The 24,570-nt window shown below is 40.8% G+C and overlaps 2 protein-coding genes across 3 annotated transcripts in view; one reads left to right on the plus strand and one right to left on the minus strand.

Moving 5' to 3' along the window:
• The window catches only part of AGGF1 (angiogenic factor with G-patch and FHA domains 1), a 47,365-nt gene extending 45,035 nt beyond the window's left edge, over positions 1–2,330 (minus strand). Inside the window, exon 1 of one of the 2 annotated variants that reach the window (XM_089694215.1) lies at positions 1,824–2,330. In XM_089694215.1, the coding sequence (XP_089550341.1) occupies positions 1,824–2,063 (240 nt within the window). In that variant the 5' untranslated portion in view covers positions 2,064–2,330. The remainder of the gene's footprint in view (positions 1–1,823) is intronic. The other variant, XM_089694214.1, reaches the window with a different exon arrangement.
• Positions 2,273–23,917, plus strand: LOC149448811 (THAP domain-containing protein 1-like). The gene is made up of 3 exons (XM_089694218.1): positions 2,273–2,441; positions 7,315–7,407; positions 19,768–23,917. The coding sequence occupies exons 2-3, from the start codon at positions 7,340–7,342 to the stop codon at positions 20,525–20,527; spliced, it is 828 nt and encodes a 275-aa protein (XP_089550344.1). The 5' UTR covers positions 2,273–2,441; positions 7,315–7,339; the 3' UTR covers positions 20,528–23,917.
• The last annotated feature ends 653 nt before the right edge of the window (positions 23,918–24,570 follow it).

Below are 24,570 nucleotides of genomic sequence, written 5' to 3' on the forward strand. Positions count from 1 at the left end.
AAAGATTCGTTTTTTAATTATGTAGAATAAGGCTGTATAAGTTTAATTTTTTTGGTAAATAAATTCCATTAATCCATTCACAATGTCATGCTCTTCCAGAGGTTTTTGTAAGATTATTGGGCAGTTTCTCTGCTTACAAGATATTATCACAGATGCTTGGTTTACTTTTGCAGTTCTCAGCGGAGATCACATGCCTCTTCTTCACAGCAAAAATGTTATAACATGAACAGAGTTAAGAAAAAGACCTTAATCCTAACTTCTACAAACCTATGAATACAGAATCAACCCCTTCAGTGCTAAGTTTCAAGAAGTTCAGTGAATAGAATAGAAACAATATTTTTCTGATTGTTTGGAGTGGAATAGATCTGCACAAGAAGAAAGTGAAGCTAAGTGTGAGGAGGAAGGGGCTGACAGTCTAAGTTTCTTAAAATATATATATTTTGTTTAGCCAAATTAGTTAAGAAACATGGATGTCTGTTTAAGCAAATCACATATGCTGGAATGTTATTGTTTCAGTTGAATAAATCTATTTAAATTGTTATTATTAAGGTAATGATTATTTTTCTCCTTCCTAAGTACAACAGAAAAGTTGTCCAAATATGAATGATTAACCTATTAAACTGGGGATAAAAAACGAATATGAAAAGTTGTTATTCTAAAAATCTTCATCTACTTGCATATTAAAGTTATACCAGCAAGAATTAGTCTTTATGTAGAAAACTAGGATTTAAATCAAGCCTTACTGACTAGTGATTTAAATCGTGATTTGAATCAGTTTGATTTAAATCAAATCCACCCTGCAGAGTAGTAAGCAAGATTGCCTACTACCTGCGAAATGGTACAAATGGTCACATGGTACAAGGCTATTCACAACAGCCTTGTACCATGTGACAAGCTGTGACCAATCACAGATCACACAGTAGTTCTCAATGGCTGCAAGAATGCAGCCAGAGAGAAGGAGAAATGATTGTTTTTACAGCCTTTATGGGTGTAAAATCAATCAGTGTATCATAAAAAAAAAAATATTCATCACCCCCCACAAGTAGTACAGTGTCACCATGGTGACACCGTACTGCTAGGGTGACAGTATTTAAAAAAAAATAAAAAAAAAAAAATGTAAAAAAAGTTTAAAAATTATAAATTTTGGTTATAAACTAATTTGGGTTATTTTTTTACTAAAAAGATAATGGAATAATTTTTGGTCAAGATTTATGATGAAATATTATTTATTTGCAAAATTTTATAAGAAAAACACTTTTTTTCAAAATTTTGGGACTTTCATTTACTGTCACTGTACTAATGACACTGGCTGGGAAGGGGTTAACATCTAGGGAAATCAAGGGGTTAAATGTGTCAAACTACGTGAAATGTGTGCTGCTTTTAAAAATCTAAAAGATCTCTAAGTTTCTCATCCCTGCTTTAAAATGATGAGAAGCACAGAGAATGTTCCCTCTATACAGATCTCTGTGTTGATTGTCAACATAGAGCTCTGATCTGTTATGGGACACTACCGATTAGCAGATCTCCCCCCATCACTGGCCAGGACTTGCTGACAGACTCCTGCTGTGTACAATCACAGAAGGCAGTGTTTCTCCATGACTGTATTGCAGCACTTAGTTCAAATGCCAGTCAGGACACTATCTGCATGGAGTTTGCATGTTCTCCCTGTGTTTGTATAAATTTCTTCCCACACTCCAAAGACAGGCTGGTAGCTTAACTATCCCCCTGTATGAATGTGAGGTAGGGATCTCAGATTGCACGCTCCTCGGGGGCGGGGACTCAGGTGACAGTACTGTAGGTAAGCTGTTTGGGTGGGGGCTGACCTGCCTCCTGAGCTCCTGGTTGGTGCTCTCTGCGGTCTGGTGCTGTCTCTGGCTGAGGCTCAGTTGTCTCTGGATACGGCACAGCTCTTCTTGACAGCTCCTCAGCTCTTCCTCCAGAGCCTGTACTCTATGGCACAGATCAGGCTCCGCACATGGGGCTCCGCGCTCCTCCTCCGCGGGGACTCCGCCCCCCAGGCACGACTCTTCTTCCACACCCGGCCCCTCTCCATTTTGGTCCATAACACCGCACACAGTTCACATCACTGACCACCACCACCCATCACTGCCTCTACGAATCCAATGCTTCCTGATGCCAGACGCGACCAGATGATGTCACGTGAAGCCCAGCGGCCATTGTAGAAATGGGCAAGACCCCGCAGCAGCTGTAAAGCACGGAATAGACTCCTATATGAGGAGCTCGGGCGGGGAAGGGTTTCAACGCGATGACTTATGATAGTATGAAGGTGAGGCCCGACGCAGTCAGGTCCGGTCATGTTCCCGGCTCCGCCCCGCTGGGTGTTACCTAGGGCCGCAGCGTGACGTCGCCCGGAGTTCCAGGAAGTAAGGCCGCCATTTTGTAGAAGACAGAGCCCGCTGCAGACTCATCCTACTCGCACTGTAAGCTCTTACCGATTTTAGTGAGGCAAAATTCAAACTACTTCCCGAACTGTCAAGTGGGGGGAGGGGGGCAGTTCCAGCCACAGGAATGATGTATAGCGGGAGCAATGAATGGGACAGCTGGGGGGGAGGGGAAGCAAAGCAGGAGCCCCATCAATAGGAATGGTGTGTTTTCTTCTAGAAGTGTGATGTGTACAGGCGGTGATACAAGAGCAGTGAGAGTCCTCAAAGTGTATGGGAACTCCAGTGTCCTCTGTTACACTCCTTACATGGCCAATAGATTTTCATTTTAGGCTTATTTCCCTTTGCTTTCACCTGGTGATCTTGACCATAACACTCTTCCTGTTCTAAGGTGACAACACTCACCCTGCTGTATCTATGGAGGAGCAGTGTTGTCACCTTCAAGTGGTAGTAAACTAATATATAATGTGTGTGTATATATTGTATGTACAGTGAAGGAAATAAGTATTTGATTCCCTGCTGATATTGAATGTTTGCCCACTCACAAAGAAATGATCAGTCTAAAAATCGAATGGTAGGTGTATTGTAACACTGAGAGATAGAATAGCAACAAAAAATTCAAAAGAAATGCATGTCTAACAAATGATGCACTGATTTGCATGTTCATGAGGGAAATAAGTATTTAATCCCCTATCATTCAGCAGGATTTCTGGCTACCAGGTGTCTTTCATACAGGTAACAAGCTGAGATTAGAAGCAGTCTCTTAAAGGGAGTGCTGCTAATCTCATTTTGTTACCTGTGTAATGACAACTGTCCACAGGAGCAATCAAACAATCAGATTCCAAACTCTCCACCATGGCAAAGATCAAAGAGCTGTCCAAGGATGTCAGAGACAAGACTGTAGACCTACACAAGGCAACAGTTGGTGCAATCATTCGCAAATGGAAGAAACACAAAACAATGGTCATTCTCCCTAGGTCTGGTGCACCATGCAAGATCTCACCTCGTGGAGTGTCAATGATCATGAGAACAGTGAGGAATCATCCCAGAACTACATGTGAGGATCTTGTCAATGATCTCCAGGCAGCTGGGACCACAGTCACCAAGAAAACAATTGGTAACACACTACGCCGTCAAGGACTGAAACCCTGCAGTGCCTGCAAGGTCCCTCAGTTCAAGAAAGCACATGTCCAGGCCTGTCTGAAGTTTGCCACTGAACATCTGAATGATGCAGAGGAGGACTGGTTGAAAGTGTTGTGGTCAGATGAGACTATAATGGAGGTCTTTGGCATCAACTCGCCGTGTTTGGAGGAGGAGGAATGCTGCCTATGACCCCAAGAACACCATCCCAACTGTCAAACATGGTGGTGGAAACATTCTGCTTTGGGGCTGTTTTTCTGCTAAGGGGACAGGACAACTGCACCGCATCAAAGAGACGATGGACGGGGCAATGTACTGTCAAATCTTGGGTGAGAACCTTCTTCCCACAGCCAGGGCAATGAAAATGGGTCGTGGATGGGTCATGACAATGACACAAAACACACGGCCAAGGCAACAGAGGAGTGGCTCAAGCAGAAGCACATTAAGGTCCTGGAGTGGCCTGGCCAGTCTCCAGACCTTAATCCAATTGAAAATCTGTGGAGGGAGCTAAAAGTTTGAGTTCCCAAACGTCAGCCACCAAACCTTAATGACTTGGAGAGGATCTGCCAAGAGGAGTGGGCCAAAATCCCTCCTGAGATGTGTGCAAACCTGGTGGCCAACTACAGGAAACGTCTGACCTCTGTGATTGCCACCAAGTACTAAGTCATGTTTTGTGAAGGGGATCAAATACTTAATTCCCTCATGAACATGCAAATTAGTGCATCATTTGTTAGACATGCACTTCTTTTGAAATTTGTTGTTGCTATTCTGTCTCAGTGTTACAATACACCGAACATTCGTGTGTGTGTGTGTGTGTGTGTGTGTGTGTGTCTCTTTTAGGGGCTCCCAGGTGGATTATGCAATAGATTGCTTCCCAGTTCTTTCTCTTCAGCTGCTTGAATGGCCAGGCTCAGATGAGGTCACTCCCATGTCATGGGAATCACATCACCGCAGCACAAATTGGGGGTCATAGATGTATGCTGAGCTGCACATGCACAGCTTAGTATACATTAAGGCAGAGGGACGCATTATAACAGGAGAGCCCAACCGTGTTTCTTCCATCACAAATTCCCTGCCTGTCAGCATGTTTTTAAAAATTGGGTTTAAAGCGATACTAAAGGCTTAACTTTTTTTTTTTCTCTACAAATAACCAACATGTCTATAGTAACCTGCTGTGTACAGTGGTTTTGCACAGATCAGCCCGGATCCTTCTCTTCTCGGGTCCAACGCAGGCTCCTGGTTCCTTGGGTACCTCCACAGCAAGCAGCTTGCTATGGGGGCACCCTCTGCTCTGTATGTCCATTCACACATGAAGCCATGGCTCGGCCCTGCCCCCTCTCTCTCCTCATTGGCTCACAGGCTGTAATTGACAATGGCTCCCATTGCTGTTTCAGTCAATGAGGAGAGGGAGTCCCGGGATAGCTGAGACTCCAGTGCATGTCGCTGGATCGAGAGTGAGTATTGGGGGGATGCTGCACAGAGACGGTTTTTTACCTTCATGCATGGAACGCATGAAGGTAAAAAATCTTGAGCCTTTACAACCACTTTAATACAACTGTAAGACAATATGTTTGTCAGGACTACAGAACTTCCCACTCACTCCGCTCTCTGTATCACAGGGGTGGTGTTTTGCAGTCCTAACACACTTTCTGATAACCTTTTTTAACTGCTTTCCTACCGATGTATGTATATATCTGCCCTGATAGGGAAGCGGTTATGCCGGGATCATGGTTGAGGCTACAACCATGATCCCGGTATCTTATTTTTAGCCCCAGCAATCCTCTTTTATGTAAAAGCAGCCGCTGGATTGCTTTTAAAGTCGGTGGAAGGGGGGGGGGGGGCGACCAGGGAGCTTAGTAAGGATGCAATCGGCGGCATCCAGCTCTGGCCTCACAGTGAGAGGAATTGAAGTTTTTCCTCCCACTGTGTGATGTCAGAACCCAGAAGTGACGATGATTTAGTTGCTTCCAGTTTTGACCCTTTGTTTACTGGTCAGTCACCGGCCAGTGAAACAGCCGATCAGACCGATCTGTGTCTAATCGGATACATTGGAGCCCAAATGAGAGATTGGAGGGGGGGGGGGGGGTCTAATAGAAATAGAAAATTTAAAGAACAAAGTTTAAAATAATATTTTAGGTGTCCACCACGCCCTGTGCTAACATGCAGTAGTGAACAGCTATATGAACAGTGATCGCACCACACAAGTGAGGTATCACTGCAAACACCAGAGCGAGAGCAATAATGCTAGCACCAGACCTCCTGCGTCAATAAAACTGGTAACCTAGAAAGGCTTTTAAAGCGTTGTCTATGAATAACTTACATTACTATAGTTTGTCGCCATTCAATCTGCTTGTGCAATTTTAAAGCGTGACATGTTTGGTATGTATTTACTCGGTGTGTCATCATCTGCTATATTTTACCATAAAAAGTGGTATTATACTGTGTTTGTGTTCATCAAAATTCATTCAGCTGTGAGCTGAATCGGTTAAGGACGCAGCAACCCCACTCCATGCACTTTTTTTTTTCTTTTTAAGCAATGTTAGTTTAAAAATAAGTAGTGTTACTGCACATTAAAAGTGCACATTTTAATCTGGAATTTGTCCTTTTTTAAAATGAATTAAAATTATGATTCTGGCACACAACATTGAAAAGTTATTTACAAATCAAATAAATTATTTTTTTTCGATTTTGAACTTTTTTTTTCAATGTGAAATGTGTAAATATATGTTAAAGGTGTACAATATTAATAACGGCAAACAAAAACAAAGAAAAGTTTTAATTATCAATGGTGTATAAAATTATTATTATACAGGATTTATATAGCGCCAACAGTTTGCTCAGCGCTTTACAATATAACGGGAGACAATACGGCAACAATACAGTTCAATACAAGAGGGAAAGGAGGGCCTTGCTCCTTGGAGTTTACAATCTACAAAATAGAAATTACCCCAAAAAAGTACACGGAGAAGGAGAATAAGGAGTTAATTAGGGCTGATTAGAGTAACTTGAGGGTTAATAAAGGGTTAAACAGAGGAAAATTAAAAGAAAAAAACTTGACAGGTTTCAGATCAGTTCATACCTTTTAATCTGTAGATTAATAAACAGAAAGATACAAAATGAAACAATGTTTCTTTTTATCTTTCTCTTTTAGTGGCTGAGCAATGTTGTTGATAAACATTGTCAGGTTACTTTTTTTTTTTTTTCTGACAGGTTCAGTTGCTGGGACGTTACTTTTGTATACACTGTAGTTGTCAGCAGTTAGTTCACCTTTACAGAAAAAGGTGCAGTAACACTGTACACCCTCATTGACATTTCAATAAAAAAACACATACAGTGCAATGCACTTAAATATTGCACTGCCTTCTCTCAAACCTTAACTGATAGCTGCCCTGGATAGTAAAACCCGCATTTTACTCTGCTAGGAGGTTGCTCAGTCACCCAACTACCACCTCTTCCATTTAGAAAACCTCTTGTATTATTTTTATTGAATACAACCCCCCCCTCCCCTCCCCTCCTCCAACCACAGAATGCCTTGTATTCAATTAAAAGCCAGAACTGTAACTCTCAGCACCAAATGTCTAGTGCTTATTGTAGTGTGCAGAGGGTTTTACTTACATCAGCATCCATGTATCATGCGCTTCATTAGTGGCAATTTATTTTTACAGTGCAAAAGTCTTAAAATCGTTTTTGCCCAAAGTTGAGCTTGATGAGGGAATGTCTGAGGTTGACAGGTTTGGTTTAATCCATAACTTATATCTTTTATCCCTTGTAGGCTTTGGAAAACATTCTAAAAAAGAATGACTGTCTGTGCTGCGAACGGCTGTAAGAATCGCCTGTCAAAAGGATGTGGCAAGCATTTTTTTAGGTAACAAGTGCAATATGTAATTTATGTTAAAACAGACTTGTATTCAACACTATATGATGTTAACGCTTTTCAAGGGCAAATTAAGGACCGGTTCACACCAGAATCACACTGGAACGTGGTCTGCATTCCTGTGCAATTCCTGTACGTTCCCCTGCAGTGTGATTTGGCAGCCTTTTGATGTGAAATTGCACCAGAACGCATAAAAAGTAGTGCATGCACTACTTTTGAAAAGCGCACCTCACTAAATTTCAGGGTACTGTGCTACCATGTTATATGGTGCCCACAAATGCACTGCATTTGCGATCTGCGTGCGGGGTGCCACTAACAATGTATTAACACCGACAGCAGAATGCAAAGGTAGTGCGGTGAAATGGCTCCCACTTCTGTCTCACCAATGAGGATAGGGATTCCGGAGATAGCAGAAGCTCCAGTGCACATCGCTGGAACGAGAGGGGGCTTGCGTGAGTATTGGGGGGGATGCTGCACAGAGAAGGTTTTTTTACCTTCATGCATAGAATACATGAAGATAAAAAACCTTGAGCCTTTAGAACTATTTTAAAGGAAAAAAAAACAAAAAATAATGCATTCACCACATCTAAGGACTGGCAAACTGAAATATATTAAAGTTTAGCTTCTGGGTTTAAATACATTTTAGAGGGTGGAACTATAGTAATATGAAAAAGTGAATGGCGTTATACCATCATATAACATTAGTTGTTCTTATAGTGTAGACATGCTTTGTATACAAGAGTTGCAACATTGTAATATATCATATAATTGTTTAAAAAAAACACTATTTTTAAAACTTCTACTATTCGTATATTAAACTATAGGAGCTGCAACATGATACAGTACTCTGAAATGCAACAATGTGACAATTCTCATTTGTCCACAAACCTCAGTCATAGTTTTTAGACCCATAATCTGCAGAGTCAGCCAGTTTGCACATAAATCCTGCCCTGACCAAGAACCTAGACCTTCACGCTTGTGGCCACAGCATTGGTGGTAGTCTAAATCAATAATTTCTCAAGGATAGGTAAAAATACTAAGAATTGTGGCTGCAGAGCAATAATGTAAACGACAAGGCACACTGATTAGAAATAAAGGACTGGCAGAGATCGAAAATAATTTTTTTTGTTTGTTTTGTTTGCTTTACTTATTTCCACTTGAACAGTCAGTCTGTCTACATAGACACATAGCTATGTTGTGGAAGGATAGATGATGATGAATATTTGCCTGCCCTATATAATAGCAACACCTCAATATACAGTAAAGACCGCATGAAGAAGTGTTCCAGCATTGTCTTCTGCCCTGCTTCAAATCATTCCCCCATGTAGTAGTGTCCTCTGCACCCGCAACAGTAGTCTCCTCTGGCCCCCCTCACACACAATAGTGTCCTCTGCCCCCCATCCCCACCATAGTAGTGTTCTCTGCACCTTACCCACAACGGTAGTGTCCTTTGGCCCCCCTCACACACAACAATAGTGTCCTCTGCCCCCCATCCCCACCATAGTAGTGTCCTCTGCACCTTACCCACAACGGTAGTGTCCTTTGGCCCCCCTCACACACAACAATAGTGTCCTCTGCCCCCCATCCCCACCATAGTAGTGTCCTCTGCACCTTACCCACAACGGTAGTGTCCTCTGGCCCCCCTCACACACAATAGTGTCCTCTGCCCCCCATCCCCACCATAGTAGTGTCCTCTGCACCTTACCCACAACGGTAGTGTCCTCTGGCCCTCCTCACACACAACAATAGTGTCCTCTGCCCCCCATCCCCACCATAGTAGTGTCCTCTGCACCTTACCTACAACGGTAGTGTCCTCTGGCCCTCCTCACACACAATAGTGTCCTCTGCCACCACCACCACCATAGTAGTGTGCTCTGAAAGCCCCCCCCCCCCCCCGATAGCGGTTTTCTGTCTCCCCATTGTAGTGTCCTGTGCCCCCCATAATAAGTGTTCTCTGTCCCCCACAAGTATTGACATTTGCCCTATTCACAACACACAGCCATTTGTAGGTACCTCTCCTCCTACCTTACACTGGCTGTAAATCAGAGCAGAGTGAGAGGCAGCACACTGCTGGGTGGGGGGCGGGAGCTGTCAGAGGTAGCTTTTCATGTTAACAAGCTGATGATTGGTTGCTTGGACTACCTAGCAACCAATAACCTGCTGGTTAACTAAAGCAGCTCCCCTGTTCCTGCCCTCCACCCAGCACTGTTTTGCCTCTCACTCCGCTCTGCTATTAAAGGGAGAGTGGCTTAGGCTGGGCAGAAGCAGCGGCACATCCCTGATCGTGATCTACCCATCAGCTTCCCGCAATTGACAGGTTGCCGACCCCAGCCTTAAAGTGTAGCTAAACTTTTTTCCAATATATTGTTTATCGCCTTCATTTTTGTACCTGCATTCAGCCAGTAGATGGCGCTCTCATTTGACTAACTTACAGCAACTGGCAGAAATCCTTGTGATGCACTTTGGCTCTGCAGGGTTTTCTTTAGAGATTCACATACACTGCAAAATAATATTGAGTGTTTCTGATGCACATACCATCTATCTTTTTGCTTTCTTTTTACATTTTTATAGAAGCCAGAGTATACCAAGCACCCCTGGTAAGGACAATGTTATCTCAACACCGGACATATTTATATTCACGATCTTTACTTCAAATGTGCATGAATATTTTCTGAACAATCTTTTGTTTTTAGAACAACTAGGATATTAACTTATCTTTAATTTTTTCTAAAGTGGAAGTAAAGGATAACTACAATTGTTGTTAGAAATTTTGCTTTCCCCTCCTACTACCTATGCTGCATAGCCTTTAAAAAGAGGTTTGTGGAAATACTTTTTTTATTTATTTCTTTTTTTTAATACGCTCATTACAGTCTGTGGCTCCACTGCACGGGAGGGAGTGCTAATAACTGATGGGCAATAGAAGCTGGCATTACAGCACCAGCAATTCAGAAACGTTGTCAAGCTCTCCCTGACACAGGGAAGCTGCTCCTTCTTAATCATTTGACCACACCAGAGCGGATTCACAAAAAGGTATTTTTCCCTCCAGCAGTGGTGGATCACTTTTCAAAGGGCATTATAGCAATGGCTGGCATTCAAGAGGCAATGCCAGCTGTCAAACTCTACAGGACAGGTTAAAATATCTGTGCAGCAAAGCATCATACCTGAGGCATGTATACAGCACTGTCTGGCTATAATGTTAGAATTTAGGTGGGTGGCTGATAAAATCATGGTTCAGCAACTTTTTTTTTTTTTGCAACATGGTAAAGGTAGTTCACCAGTGTGGTTTAGAGCCAGGTCTGTTGATGATAATCGTATTAAAGTAGCAGCACACAATGTAATCGCTATCCAAGAATAGGAAACAGTGGAGGCACAGGGGGATGCTTTGGTGTACTAAAGCAAACCCAAAATTTCATTAAGCATTCCTATAGCACTTCCTTTAGCATCCACCATTGCAGTCTGTATTCAATGTTCTTAAATGAAATTTGAATTACTTAAAATATGTATTGAGCCTTAAAATTGCTGGTTGTGCAATAGAGGACTCGCCCTGGAGTGAACTTGTGGCTCCCTGCTGTTTAACACCTAATTTATATTTGCAGCAGGCTGCTAGGGCTCAGGGATGAAACTGACTGAGAGTGTTCCAAATTTCCCTAATCCCAGCCAGTTCCCTGAGTGCATTGGACCAGCAAAAGGTGGCAGTAAACTCTGATGTGCCTGTTTCACCTTTCTCTGCCCGAATCATTCTACTTCTGCACTGTAAAAACACCCTCACTCCAGTCCTCTGCTGTTGAATATGACTCTAGCAACTTCAGAGAGAAGAGACAGGTCCCCAGTGCAGCTTGCTAGCCAGCTAGGACTTGGAAGACTCAGGACACCGGAGGACTTGGAACAGTGACAACCCAGGCATATCATGAGGTGAGCAGCACTGAGAGTGCCAGCAGGAAGGTAGGTTAACTGCTGATGCAGAAGCCTAGTCAGCATCTCATACTGCACAATCACAGTGCCCCATACCAGACATCAATAGGCTCCTAAAACAGATCTAAATATATAACAGAAGTGGAAAGACAAATACTTTAAAGCTCACAGTATTAAATGAAAGCAATTCTAGAGTCCCAGGAGCCAGAATATTTTTCCTTTCCACTTTAGGCCTCATGCACATGGGCATATGAAAATATGCTGCATTTTTTTCAACCAAACTTGGTAGAATAGGGAAAGTGAAAACTGAGATTGAGCTCTGCAGTCAATTTTGCAGCAGTTTTTTTCTTAGTCCGGGTCACAATCCTGCCCAATGTCCTTTTTGTCTCTTTTTTGGTCAGTTGACCATGTCAACTGCGCTTATGCTTATCAGACGCTATTTTCCCAGAAACTTTATATGCCATCATAACCTTTGATATTGTACCTCATGACATGGCAAATAAATTGGCAACGTCAGTGACAGAGGCACCAGCTAAGCGGCACCAACAATTTGCCCTCTTTGAAGCTCAGTAAGCTCTGACATGACTCCTTATTACTAGCTGCACATGCAGTGAATGACAAAAGTGAGGCTTCCCACCTGTTAGCTATGTGTCTTATCATACAGCAGAAGCAAAAGAATGTTACATCTCTTTTGCTTTTAATACAAAAAAATCATCACTTTCTCACCTGCAAAGTGTGTGTGTGTTGTGTGTGTCTTGTGTGTCACACACCCCCTTCAATTTATGATGTAGCCTGATACTACAATTGTTTAAATTAATTTTTTTTCTCATGAATCTATATTCAGTACCCCATAATGAAAAAGTGAATACAGAATTTTGGAAATGTATGAAAAAGGTAAAACTGAAATATCACATGGACATAGGTATTCAGACCGTTTGCAACAACACTTGAAATTTAGCTCAGGTGCCTCCCATTTCTCTTGATCGTTGCCGAGATGTTTCTACACCTTGATAGGCGTCCACCTGTTGTAAATTATATTGATTGGACATGATTTGGAAAGGCACACACCTCTCTGTAAAAAGGCTTTACAGATGAAAATGCATACTGTATTGGAGCAAAAGCCATGAGGTCAAAAGGGACTACAGAGCTCTGAGACAGGATTATTGCATGGTGTAGAACAGGGGAAGGCTACAAAAATTTCTGTTGCATTGAAGTTTCCCAAGAGCATAATGGCCTTCATAATTCTCAAATGGAAGAAGTTCGGCACAACCAGGACTCTTCCAAGAGTTGGTCACCCAGCAAAACTGAGCAATTGGGGGTGAAGGGCCTTTAGTAAGAGAGGTGACCCAAGAACCTGACGGTCACTCTCACCAATTTCCAGAGATCCTGTGTGGAGATGGGACAAAGTTCTGAAAGGACAACGATCAGTGTAGCCCTTCGCCGATCTGGGCTTTTTGGCAGAGTGGCTAGACAGAAACCTCTCCTCAGTGCAAAATACAAGAAAGCCTGCTGAGTGTCTTTCAGGAGCTTTTTTTTTTCCCGTAAACCCCAAGTGGGCTTTCATGTGTTTTGCACTGAGGAGAGGCTTTCGTCTAGTCACTTTGCCATAAAGTCCAGATCTAGTTATATTGAAATAAATTACATTCATGCTTTGAAGAGCCAAAGATAAATTGGTAATCTGTATAGGGAAACACACAGAAAACGGACAGCACTCTGACCCCTTGTGGATGTATAGTAAAGTGAATACATATCTCAGAATTTTTTCTTCCAAGAGCCCTAAATAAAGATCGAGAAATCAATAAAGTTAAACAAATGGCGAGTATCCAGGCAGTGGATTCATTGTACCTCCCTTTTCCATAAACAAAAAGTTTCTGATCACCTTTTCCCCTATTCCTCAGCAAATGGGCACTCACCATAAATTATATTTGTGTGTATTCATGCCTTGCCACCCTATCCTTTTGTGTTGTCTCCCCATATACAAATGTCCACAAGAATGCAGTTTAACAGGTGTAGTAACCCTGCATCTTAATATTGTATCCTTTTGTGTGTGTGAATAAATACAGGATTCCTTATCATGGTTGATCATTGTATACAATTTTAGGCATGGATTATAGCCAATATTAAAAACTTCTAAAGAAAAAGAAAAAGGGAATAGTAGAATATTTGCACATAATTATCTTACCTAACCAGTTCTTTGTAGATAGTGTTAAAGTTAAAAGCAATCTGTATATACTGTAAAAAATATATTAACCCTTTATACTATGCACAGGGAAAGGAAAACCAGCACACAGAATCATTGCGAGAAAGATCCATCATCTATTGAAAATGTTACAATGGCTTTAGTACAGTTTAGAGATAGGAATTAGATCACATGCCAGTTGGCTGGACAATGCAATACTATGTCTTAGTAGGCGCTCAAGGTCACAGCTGGCTATGCGCCTAGGAATAATGTTATCTCAGTTTTTCTCATGAGAACGCAGCTGAAGAAAAGGATCTTTAAAGAAGAACCCTACAGGTTACACATATAAAATAAAGTCTCCAAAGCAAAAGATCTGAGTGAAGCCAACTGCTAATTTCCCCCCTTTTTGTCCATTCTTGGACAAGTATTAGTCCATTATTAGTTCTCCAAGGTGCATTATGGTGGGTGGACTATTGATGGAGCTCACTCATGGCCGGGGAACTTCCTGGTCTTGAAAACAGAAGCTCCATCCCCTTGAAGCTTAATGAAACGGTTTTAACCACTTGCCCTCCTGAGGATTTACCACCCTTCCTGACCAGGTCATTTTTTGTGTTACGGCGCTGCATTACTTCAACTGACAATTGTCCGGTTATGCAATGCTGCACCCAAATTAAATTTATGTCCTTTTTTTTCCCCACAAATTGAGCTTTCTTACAGTGGTATTTGATCGCCTGTGCATTTTTTTTTTTGTGCTATAAAAAAAAAAGACCGACAATTTTGAGTAAAAAAAAACAATATTTTTGACTTTTTGCTATTAAACATGTCCAGTAGAAAAAATTTTAAAAAATCAAATTTCGTCATAAATTTATACCAAAATGTATTCTGCTACATGTCTTTGCTAACAAAAAATCCCAATACATGTAAATTCATTGGTTTACGTGAAAGTTTTGTAGCATTTACAAATGGTGGTATATATACTGGAATTTTTTTAATTTTTACTGGTAATGGCGGCAATCAGCGATTTATAGCAGGATTGCGGCGGACATTCTGACACTGGGGGGAACTGACGTGGTGTTACTGACATCCCCAGTGATCTGAATTCAGTGATCAGTGCTAAAAAAAAAAAGCATTGACACTGTACTAATGGCACTGGGTAGGAAGGGATTAACATGAGGGGCAATCAAAGGGTTAACTGCGTGCAGGGAGTGTTAGTGTCAGTGTGCTTCACTATAATCACACTGCTCTGGATGGCTGTGCTGTGCCCGAGCTGACAGGGAAGAGAACTGTTATTAAACAAAACAGTCCTCTTCCCCGTCAGAGATTGTCGGAAATCACTTGGCACCGGTGAGTAATTACCGGCTGGGATCCAGTGATTGACGACCGCGAATGGTGGCGCGGGTAGCCCCCTACCTAGAAATGCAAAATCATGTGTATATATACATGATTTTGCTCCCCCGTGCTGCCCTGTAGCAGTATTTCTGCTATAAGGCAGACGGGAAGCAGTTAAACAGTCTCTATTCCACGGGAGGGTGTTTCATCAGCAAAATGGGCTTCTTTTCAGCAGGAACTGTGGCTTTGCACATTCTGAAGCTCAGACACATAAGCAACTTCTCTGCAAGGTAAATTAAAAGCATAAGCAAAATTACCATGAAATCGGCATCTCCTGTAAACCACAAAAATATGCTAGCAAAGAAATCGCCAAGACCTCTTAGACCTTTAAGAAGGATTCAACCTATCATCCACAATCTTTCTAAATTTGGCTTGAAGGAGACCAAATACCTTTCCTGTGTTGTCCAATAATCTTATAAATGGACTTGGGCTTTTAGTTGAAAGGGGACTGATTAGTTCACAACATTGACAAGTTTTGTAAACTGACAGATGGGGTACAATTCAAGAGGGCTGTGACATTTACTGGGATTTCCACAAGGGGCATGCTCCATATACTAGGGTGCAATTTGTTACAAATCCAGCCTTGGCTATGGTCCGTTTTCTGGGCATATTGGTATTTGAGCTTCAAGAAAAGCACCTTTTTATTTAGTGATTTATGGCGTGTCAAGTTCTATTGTGTCAGATTGAGTTCCTTTTGATGTCCTGATACTGCCCTGCACCTGCTTTTATACTATGAAATTATGCAATGTACCTTTTTCATTACAATAATTTTTATTGTGTTTTTTAACAATTTTAAATACAAAGATCAAATGTGACCGCATACTAGTACATAAAACCAGGATGCAAAAGTAAACATCTGTTAATGGCAGTCTTATGTGAGTAGAACAAAATTGAAATAAGTAACATTCTAAACAATTTGTCATATGATAAGAAGTAAAACATACTGTATGTGTCAATTAGTTGATATACAAAAGGTACTAAATTTTTTGTGATTCATCAGCCAACTTTGGTATAAAGAGGTATTGTGAAGGATACGCAAATTTGCGATCCAAACGGGAGGTGTATAAGACACCTCATGGTTCATATGGCATCCTTGTGGAAGAGCCAAAAGAAGGAAATCTAGGAAAGCGGACAGTAAAAGAGAAGAGATAGATCAGGAAGTGGACAACTGTAACGCCTGGGTTCGACTTATAAGAGAGAATTCGGCTATAGCGTGGTGAAACGCCCCGCTGAAATATCAGGGTGGGCATGTTGGATCCATGGAGTCCAAATTCTGAGAAATCACTCATGGGTATCTAGGAGGATGCTGGACAGTTTTTCATTGATCAGGAAGAAATTGAGGTGGCGGTGAATTCTGTATAGGACATGAACTGTTGTTTCCATGCTTTCGCTATGATTTTTTAGCTGCCAGTAATATATGGGTGGCAAGTTTGAATTGGTGTTTTAGATAAACCAGGGGGTTTTAATTGTAGGAGAGTATACTAAGGGTCTCTCGGGAAGGGGCTCATGAATGATTGAAGCAGTTTGAGAACCCTTGACCAGAACCGGGAAAGCATTGGGCATGTCCACCAAAGGTGTAGAACATCTCCCGGTGTGTTACACCCTCGGAAATAACTGTTGGGGACTGATGGATGAAGAAATGCTAGGTGAGGTGGGACCACATGCCACCGTGTGTGCGTTTTAAATGCAGATTCTGCAGACAGTCTAAGGTGTTCTCATCCCAAAACATCAGAGACCTGTAACTCTGACTGTAGCACTGCCAGTGCCAATGTGAGCTTAAGAGGTAAGAGAGCAGTTTGCTCCTCTGCCCTGTTCACTTCTGCCTTTCTCATACTTGCTGTGGTATGAACTTCACAATGGCTACAGCAAGGGGCTTAGGAAAGCTTTAACCACTTCCTGTCCGACCCATATATATAAACAGCCGGACTCCCTCCTCTGGGTCCTGTGGGATACTGCAGCTGAACTTCCAGGGTGGGCTCTGCAAATTAATTAGCTCAATGCTTCATGTTTTCACCCAGAGCTTCACTCAGAATCTTCTTGGCTGCCTCTAGTTCACTCATCTAGACCCAGAGGAGGGAGTTTCCATCTCAGGCTGCAAACACCCATCCATCCTTAAAGGGGACCTCTGGCAGGAATAGTTCCTTGAGTATCCAGGAGACATCCGTTGGGCTGTACCATCCAGAGGGAGGATATTCCGTACCCGGCGTACCTCATCCATCCTTAAAGGGGACCTCTGGTTATACATATTACATGCGTATTTATAATACGCATCTGGTGAGTGCGTATTTTTAGCACACCTTTTGGGCACATCACTGAATATTGAAGATATCTACAGCTGTGATTGGCACCCTAGTACGAACTGTCACTTTATGAACATTTTATATTTATTTTATGACACATTCATTTATACCTATTTCAATGGACTTAATTTGATTTATTGTAAGAATTTAGCACTGCACCTTTTAGTTTATATGTTTATTGAGGTTTTTTTTTTATTGAGGTTACCTTAGTGTGCAATAGCAGCTATTTTTGAGCGCTCACTGATCCCTACCTTTTTATATGATTTTTTGCAAAATAGCTCAAGCTCTGTCAGATTGGATCTGTGAACAGTAATTTTCAAGATTCTCAATTAGATTTAGGTCTGGACTCTGGGCATTCTAACACATGAATATGCTTTGATCTAAATCATTCCATTGTAGCTCTGGCTGTATGTTTAGGGTCATTGTCCTGCTGGAAGGTGAACCTTCGCCCCAGTCTCAAGTCTTTTGCAGACTAACAGGTTTTCTTCTAAGATTGCCCTGTATTTGGCTCCATCCATCTTCCCATCAAATCTAACCAGCTTCCCTGTCCCCGCTGAAGAAAACCATCCTATCCATTGCTGCATACACACATACATTTTCAAGCCACTGCTTGGGCACAATTAACATTTCTAGATGTTCACTTTTTGAGTTCAGGCCTACTCTAAGTCCTTGACACTAACAATACCAGTATGTAATGTAACTGAAGTGGGCTTTCTTCCATGATGCCACATATATGCGACATGTTTTTGTGCTGGAAGTGCACGTTATATCAAGCAGGGAGACTGCACTATCGTGGACAGCTCTCTGTCTCAGTCTAAAGCCAGCCATAAATGGATTGAATCTAAGCCAATTCAGTGTGGACCAGCCAATCCATGTATGGGGAGCCTGTTGGATGTTTTTCATGCGACTACTGCCAGCGACAGAACACAATAGTGCTGTGGGGAGGATTTCCCCATCAACACTAACTGTGCTATTGTGGAAGGACACAGAAATGGAATAATTTATGGGCTACTGAACAATAAGGAGCTGGGAGGACTGGCTCCCAATCATGTGATCACTGTAATAACCAATCACAATGATTGCTTGTTATCTAGTGAAGAAGTCTGTGTTTTAAAAACAAATGTAAAATAAAATGAAGATAAAATAGGTCAGTCAGCACTAGATGAGTGTCAATTTGGTGTCCGTGTGTTTTAAATAGGGTAAACAAAAGCAATGCACATTCTTTCTGGACTCTACTACAAGTAAAATCAACAAATAATGCACACACATGGTGTATGGGATCAACATGCGTGTCATGAGTTTGAAAATGTATTTTGGGTTGTTCTTTGGTGGTAGGTCATGGTAAAGGCAAGAAAGATACAGCAAAAGTTTTAGAAATATTAATTATATACTTGCTATTTTACTACAGTTTTTACTACTTTGGGCCAGCTTTCATTTTGAAGCTAAAACAAAATTTTGAGATATCCATTAAAGTGATACTAAACCTAAAAAGGATTTTTACCTTAGTGCATTGCTTACATTAATGTAAAAAACATTTTAAAATTTCCTGTGTGAAGGGGAAGAGAGGGGAGAAGAGATCAGCCCTGTGCACAGCTGCATTTCTTCTCTGCTCGGTTCCTCTTCACACAGGGTCTCAAACAGCAGGAGTCATTGGCTCTTGCTGCTGTAAATCAAATGCGGTGAAGAGGAAGTGGGGGTGGGTTCCGTAGACACACAGGTTGGGAGTGAGCATGCAACATGTATCCCCTAGCAAACGGCTTGCTATGTGGATGCACAAAAAAAGAGGAGGAGCCAGGATTGCCGGCGGAGGACACAAGAAGAGGAGGATCAGGGCCACTCTGTGCAAAACCACTGCACAGAGCAGGTGAGTATAACTTGTTAGTTATTTTAATAAAAAAAAATCTGCCTTTAGTAACACTTTAACATGTAATACCAAATGTAGGCCCAATTTGTTCTGGAAATAAACCAGGTAAAAATCAACTGGACACAAGTAGCTGCAAAGATACTGTATGTACAGTTTAACCAATACATGACAACATTGCAAAACTATGTACAGACATTAAGGTTTCTTTAGTTTTCATTCATTAAGGGGTTAAACATCATCTAGCTAATAGACCAGGTGAATATTAGAAAAAATATAGTCAGTGAAACCGTCGATTGCTAAACTTTTTTTTTTATTATTTTCGTTTAAGTTCCCTAACTAGACACTGTTAGAAATTTTGTAATCAGGCTGACCATGTCAGTACCTACATTGTGTACTTAACACTTAAGGGAGAAGGTGGAGAGGGAAATAAAGGACAGTATTTGAATTTGTTCAATGTGTGTTTTTTTTCTATGCTCTGCATTTCTGAAAGTCTTGCGCTTCAAGAGCTGAAATAGATTGTGGTTGTTAGGGAAACCCATAGGAGGCACAATGCAAACAAAGAAAACTGTAGGCTTAAAATTGTTGTATTGACTCAGGGTGAATCCTCCATATAGCATGAGGAAATAGGAAACAGGAAAAAAAATAATTTTCTTTTCAACAGAGATGTTTTATCCAGTTCCTAACACTTTAATACGTTTCTTATTTAGATTTCCGATGAAAAATCCTGAGTATCTTGCCAAATGGCTTGCGGTGCTTCGCCGTGACAAGTGGAAGCCATCAATATACAGCAGACTATGTAGTGACCACTTTACAGAAAATGATTACATGCTGCGACCGGGAGCCTCATTTCCTTATCTGCGCCTGGATGCTGTGCCTTCCATTATTGATGGGGTCTGTATAAAAAAAGAACCAGTGAAGAAGCCTCCAAAACCAATAGAAAATGCTCCATCTACCTCAGTCTTGCCTAACAAGCCACCATGTAGTACACCTGCACCAGAGGTGGTCACAGTTGATGAGCACTCCTATTCTGTTATTTCTTATAAGGAGGTGGTCCAAACTCCAAAGGTAGATCCTGTTCTGGTTAATTTGAGGAGGAAGAAGAACACTTTGCAGAAACAAGTTTTAAGGCAGAGGAACAGCATAGTCAGCCTGAAGAAGCTGATTATGCAGCAGCGAAGCAACTTGCAGGGAAATGATCCTGTGCAACTCATGTCAAAGTACTTCAAAGGATTAACGTTGGATATGTTTAGACATTTGGTTCAAAATGGAAAGAAAAACAAAGGAGTACAATTCTCCAAGGAGGTCAAGGGGTTTGCTGTTACTCTATATTACTATTCCCCAGTAGCTTATGAACTTTGCCAGCCAGTCCTTTGTTTACCAGATTTGGAGACTTTGAGAGAATGGATGCCTTCAGTAGTGGACATGTCTCATTCTGGGGTAGTCATTCAGACAGAGGAAGCCAGCTAAATGGAATGGGATATTATAGTAATAGAAGACTAAGGGAGCTGTTGCTGATGGCAAGCAAGAGGTTTTTTTTTATGTTATTTTAACAACCTGTACTAAAATTTGATGGATGAATTGGATTGGTTACTGTGAGCAACACAGATCACTTCTTCCCTTCTATTTTTTTTTATACGTGTGACCCAAGAAAAAGCACTTATGATATCAGATTGCTTCTTTAGTCAATAAATGCGTTCTGGAAAAAATATAGCTAATTAACCAGGCTGCATCTGGGTTATATTTTGTTTGTTGAAAAGGGGTTTTCACCTTCAACAATAACCCATTCTGGTCACAGAAATGACCTTGTGCTGCATGTGCAGGAATATTCTCACTTAAGAACATAACTCTTACACGAGAAAAATATTTAGATTGTTCCAATGAATTCTTAGTAGATCACAAGTCAGGCCAGGCAAATTTAGGGTGGAAAATGTGTCCACTTAAAAAAAAAAAATATGGCAAATGTTGCAGAGACCAATGAACGTCTATTGAAGGAGTGAAGGCAGCAGTGAATAAGGATGCCAGATATACTTTACAAATCAGATAAATTAATAATTTCCATACATATGGTTCGGTCTTGTGTGATTCTGCCATTCAACTCTTTGAGTTCTTGTTTCCCTGTGAGCTTACGGCTACTTTCACGCTGCTCCATTGTAAAAACGCATATGTGTGTTTGCTGCATTTCTAGCACGTAATTGCCGCGTTTCCGGTGCAAGAACACGTGACTCAAAAAATGCACCAAAATGCAACAATACGTTGCGTTTTTAACATGGTTTTTTTTTTCTAATCATTTAAATGGTGAGGTGTGTTTCTTGGTGTGTTTTTTTATTTTTTTTATTTTACTGCACCAAACATGAATCAAAAGCACAGCTTGCAGCACTTTTGAAAAATGACACAGACCTGCAACTTGGCAGTGTGAAGAGTTCCATAGGATGGTCATGGTCAAAGGATGGAAAGGTCATGCATTTTCCTTCCACTTTTTTTAAAGCAAAAACAGAAGAAAAGTTGATCAGTGTGAAAACAGCCTGAAGTATACCATTATGTTTTAAAAGTTTTTTTTTTTCTAGCAGCCTCCCCCCTACTCTCCCGGTCTCTCCTCTACCACTTATTACAGACCACGATCGGCCTACGTACCTTACCTGCTGCATCCTACACCGACTCCCATGATTCTTCAATCATTCTACTTTGCAAAGAAGTTGCTTCTCCAATAAGGGTTTTAGAAAGAAGCTGCAGCTGCATAGCTCACTGAGGCCCAAGAAGATGGCTACAGTTGGTATATAGCCACCAGCAAGTCTGCGGTGGTGGGTGGAGCTCTGTCTTAGTGGTTTAGGATCGATAAAATTGGATAAGGTAGAAATTTGGCACTTTTTTAAGTGAAAGAAAAGCCTAACTATAAATATTCTTAAAAAATGTTCTCTCCTCCTACCTATCCTGTAAAATGAGATATGTGTACTTATTTTTAATCTGATTTGGTCATGTAATCCTGCATCCTTGGCTCCTCTGTGTGCAGGAGATGCTGCAACAGGTGATAGGAGGCAGTACTGACGACAGCTGGACCATGGGAGTCTATGGGTGACGTCACAGCTGCAGGAATTTCTAGCAATTGAGAAGTGCTCCCTTACACGGGGAAGCTGGAGCTGCAAGACCAGATGCCCAGACTGGTGTGGATTAAAAATAGGTAATACACAGATCTTTATTTCTACAAGATAGGAAGGGGAAGAAACATTTTTAAGAATAATTATAGTTAGACTTTTTTTCCACTTTAAATAACGTTATCTTTACATACAACCCTTTAAAAGCCTGTGTAATTACATATAACCCAGGGAGAATTAGGACGCAGAACTACTAGTCAGATCAGATGCTGATTCTATTGAGGCTGTAAAGAGATAACCAAAGAATGTCTTGTTAAGACTATGGATTGGAATACTTTTGGTTAAATATATGCTAATGCAATAAAAAAAAAGCTGAAGTGAGAAACCAGTTAATTTTCAAGCTCCTATGTTTGCATTGTGAAAATAATTTGCATTGTTATTCCTTCTTTTCAAACTTGTTACTCAAAACTTCATATTATATAATTGTTTAATAAAGTAAACATATTTGACTTAGATTGGTGTTGTATGGAACAGACAAGTGTTTCCTCTGCTGGTAAAGTCCATCAATTTTCTAAAAATGGTATGTTCAGAGAGTATGCACTAAAGTGTATAGAGCAGCTAGCAGTGGGCAAGTATACAAAAACCCCAAAATAAAACAACCAAGGAATGATTTCCCTCATAAATAATATTGTATCCGACTTATAAGATTCAAAGCGTGAAATAACATAAAGAATAATAAACATTGAAAATATGAATCAAATAAATAAAAAGTCTTCTGAAATTCAATGTGTCCACTTGTGTTAGTGACTTCCACCATCAGAGTTTCATGACACCTCTAGTGACAGACACTAATAGTGCACTCACCAGCTCCAAAGCTGCCAATAAAGGACTGAAAACAGTGCGTTTGTATAAAGTCTTGACCCCTCTCATATGGTCATTGTTAAATCTAAATTATGATTCGGCACTTATATTGATGGCAAGCTTGCAAAATATTTGGTTTTTATGATTAGTCATAATTAATATTAATATGTGTGAATGGTCTTTGACAAATGGTAGTATTTACTATTCTTCAATTATAGCTGAGACCAAAAGATATACAAGTTAAGCTGAAATAGTATATACCAGTTGAAGGTTGAGTATATTATATTTAGGCATAGAAGTATTTGGTAGTTATGTCAAGGTTATTAGAAGTGACTTACTATTACATTACGTATTTTCTGTGTATATTTAGTATACGTTTCTAACATTGATACATTTACGTCATTAGCTTATAATATTGGTACATCAGCATACATATGTTCCTGTCCATCAAACATCATATGTATAGCATCTTTACCTTATATGAAATGGCTTTGCTAAGCAGTAATACTTTCCATAGAAGGTATTGAGATCACTAACTATGACGTACATTTGCCTCTTAAAAGTGCATGAGACAGACACTCGGGGGGCACACAATCTCGCTCACACACACAAGTAACATGACTCTTGCATACACACGTCTGAGAAGCTGCAACAGGTGCATACTGAGATCACTTCCAGCTACAATTTAGTCACATCCGGCTTCTCCTTCTTTACAAAGTCATTGGGAAGGACAGCATGGAGCACATGGCAAGGACAGAACAGCCATGACAGATAATGGTGACTTTTTCTTTGAACTTTCGCTTGTCATTTTTACAGTAGTTGTATCTACATGGAACTGTTCATAATACGCTTTACATTGTTATTTGACATCATTGTGTGATAGAATAAAATCACACTTCATTTTTTATTTCAATGGCTCTTTCATTCATAATCGCCTCAAGACACTAGAAGAAGTATTATATGTGTCTAAAAATCTAACAGTCATCCAGATCTATGATGCCCTTGAGGTTGCCTGATGATGACACCTCTCACCACTGGAGACAGACAGGTCACCTTTTCAGATGCTATATGGGAGAGAAGTGCTCACTGCATGGAGCCAACACGGGGGGGAATATAGTGTAGTAATTTCTTAAAACAACACAGGTATCGTGAAAATTAAGTAAAAAGCATCTAAATGCCAAAAATCCAGCAAACATTAAAAATAGGTACACAGTGCACTTAGAAAGATGGTTACCAGTTTTGATACTGTCGCGCTGTTACTTCCAGTATCTGATCGAGTGCCAACTTTAAACTTCCAAAACTGGTGGAGCAATAGCGCATCTCTGTACCTTTTTTAAATGTGTATTGTTTTCATTTTCTTGCAGACCCTATTTCTTGAAGTTTTTTTCGGTCATGGAAACAATACCAATACTGATTGACCTAACAAACCTTACATCTCTTGTCTCAATATTATTATTATTGAGACAAGTTTGGCACTGGTGGGTTTATCATATGTGATATCAGTGGCATAGTTTAAAGGCACATTTACGACCAGAGAATATGTCTGAACATTATGATACA

Source organism: Staurois parvus, unplaced genomic scaffold (assembly GCF_062004578.1).
Source record: "Staurois parvus isolate SC_StPar_1 unplaced genomic scaffold, SC_StPar_1.0 ptg000656l, whole genome shotgun sequence".
Lineage (NCBI taxonomy): Eukaryota > Metazoa > Chordata > Amphibia > Anura > Ranidae > Staurois > Staurois parvus.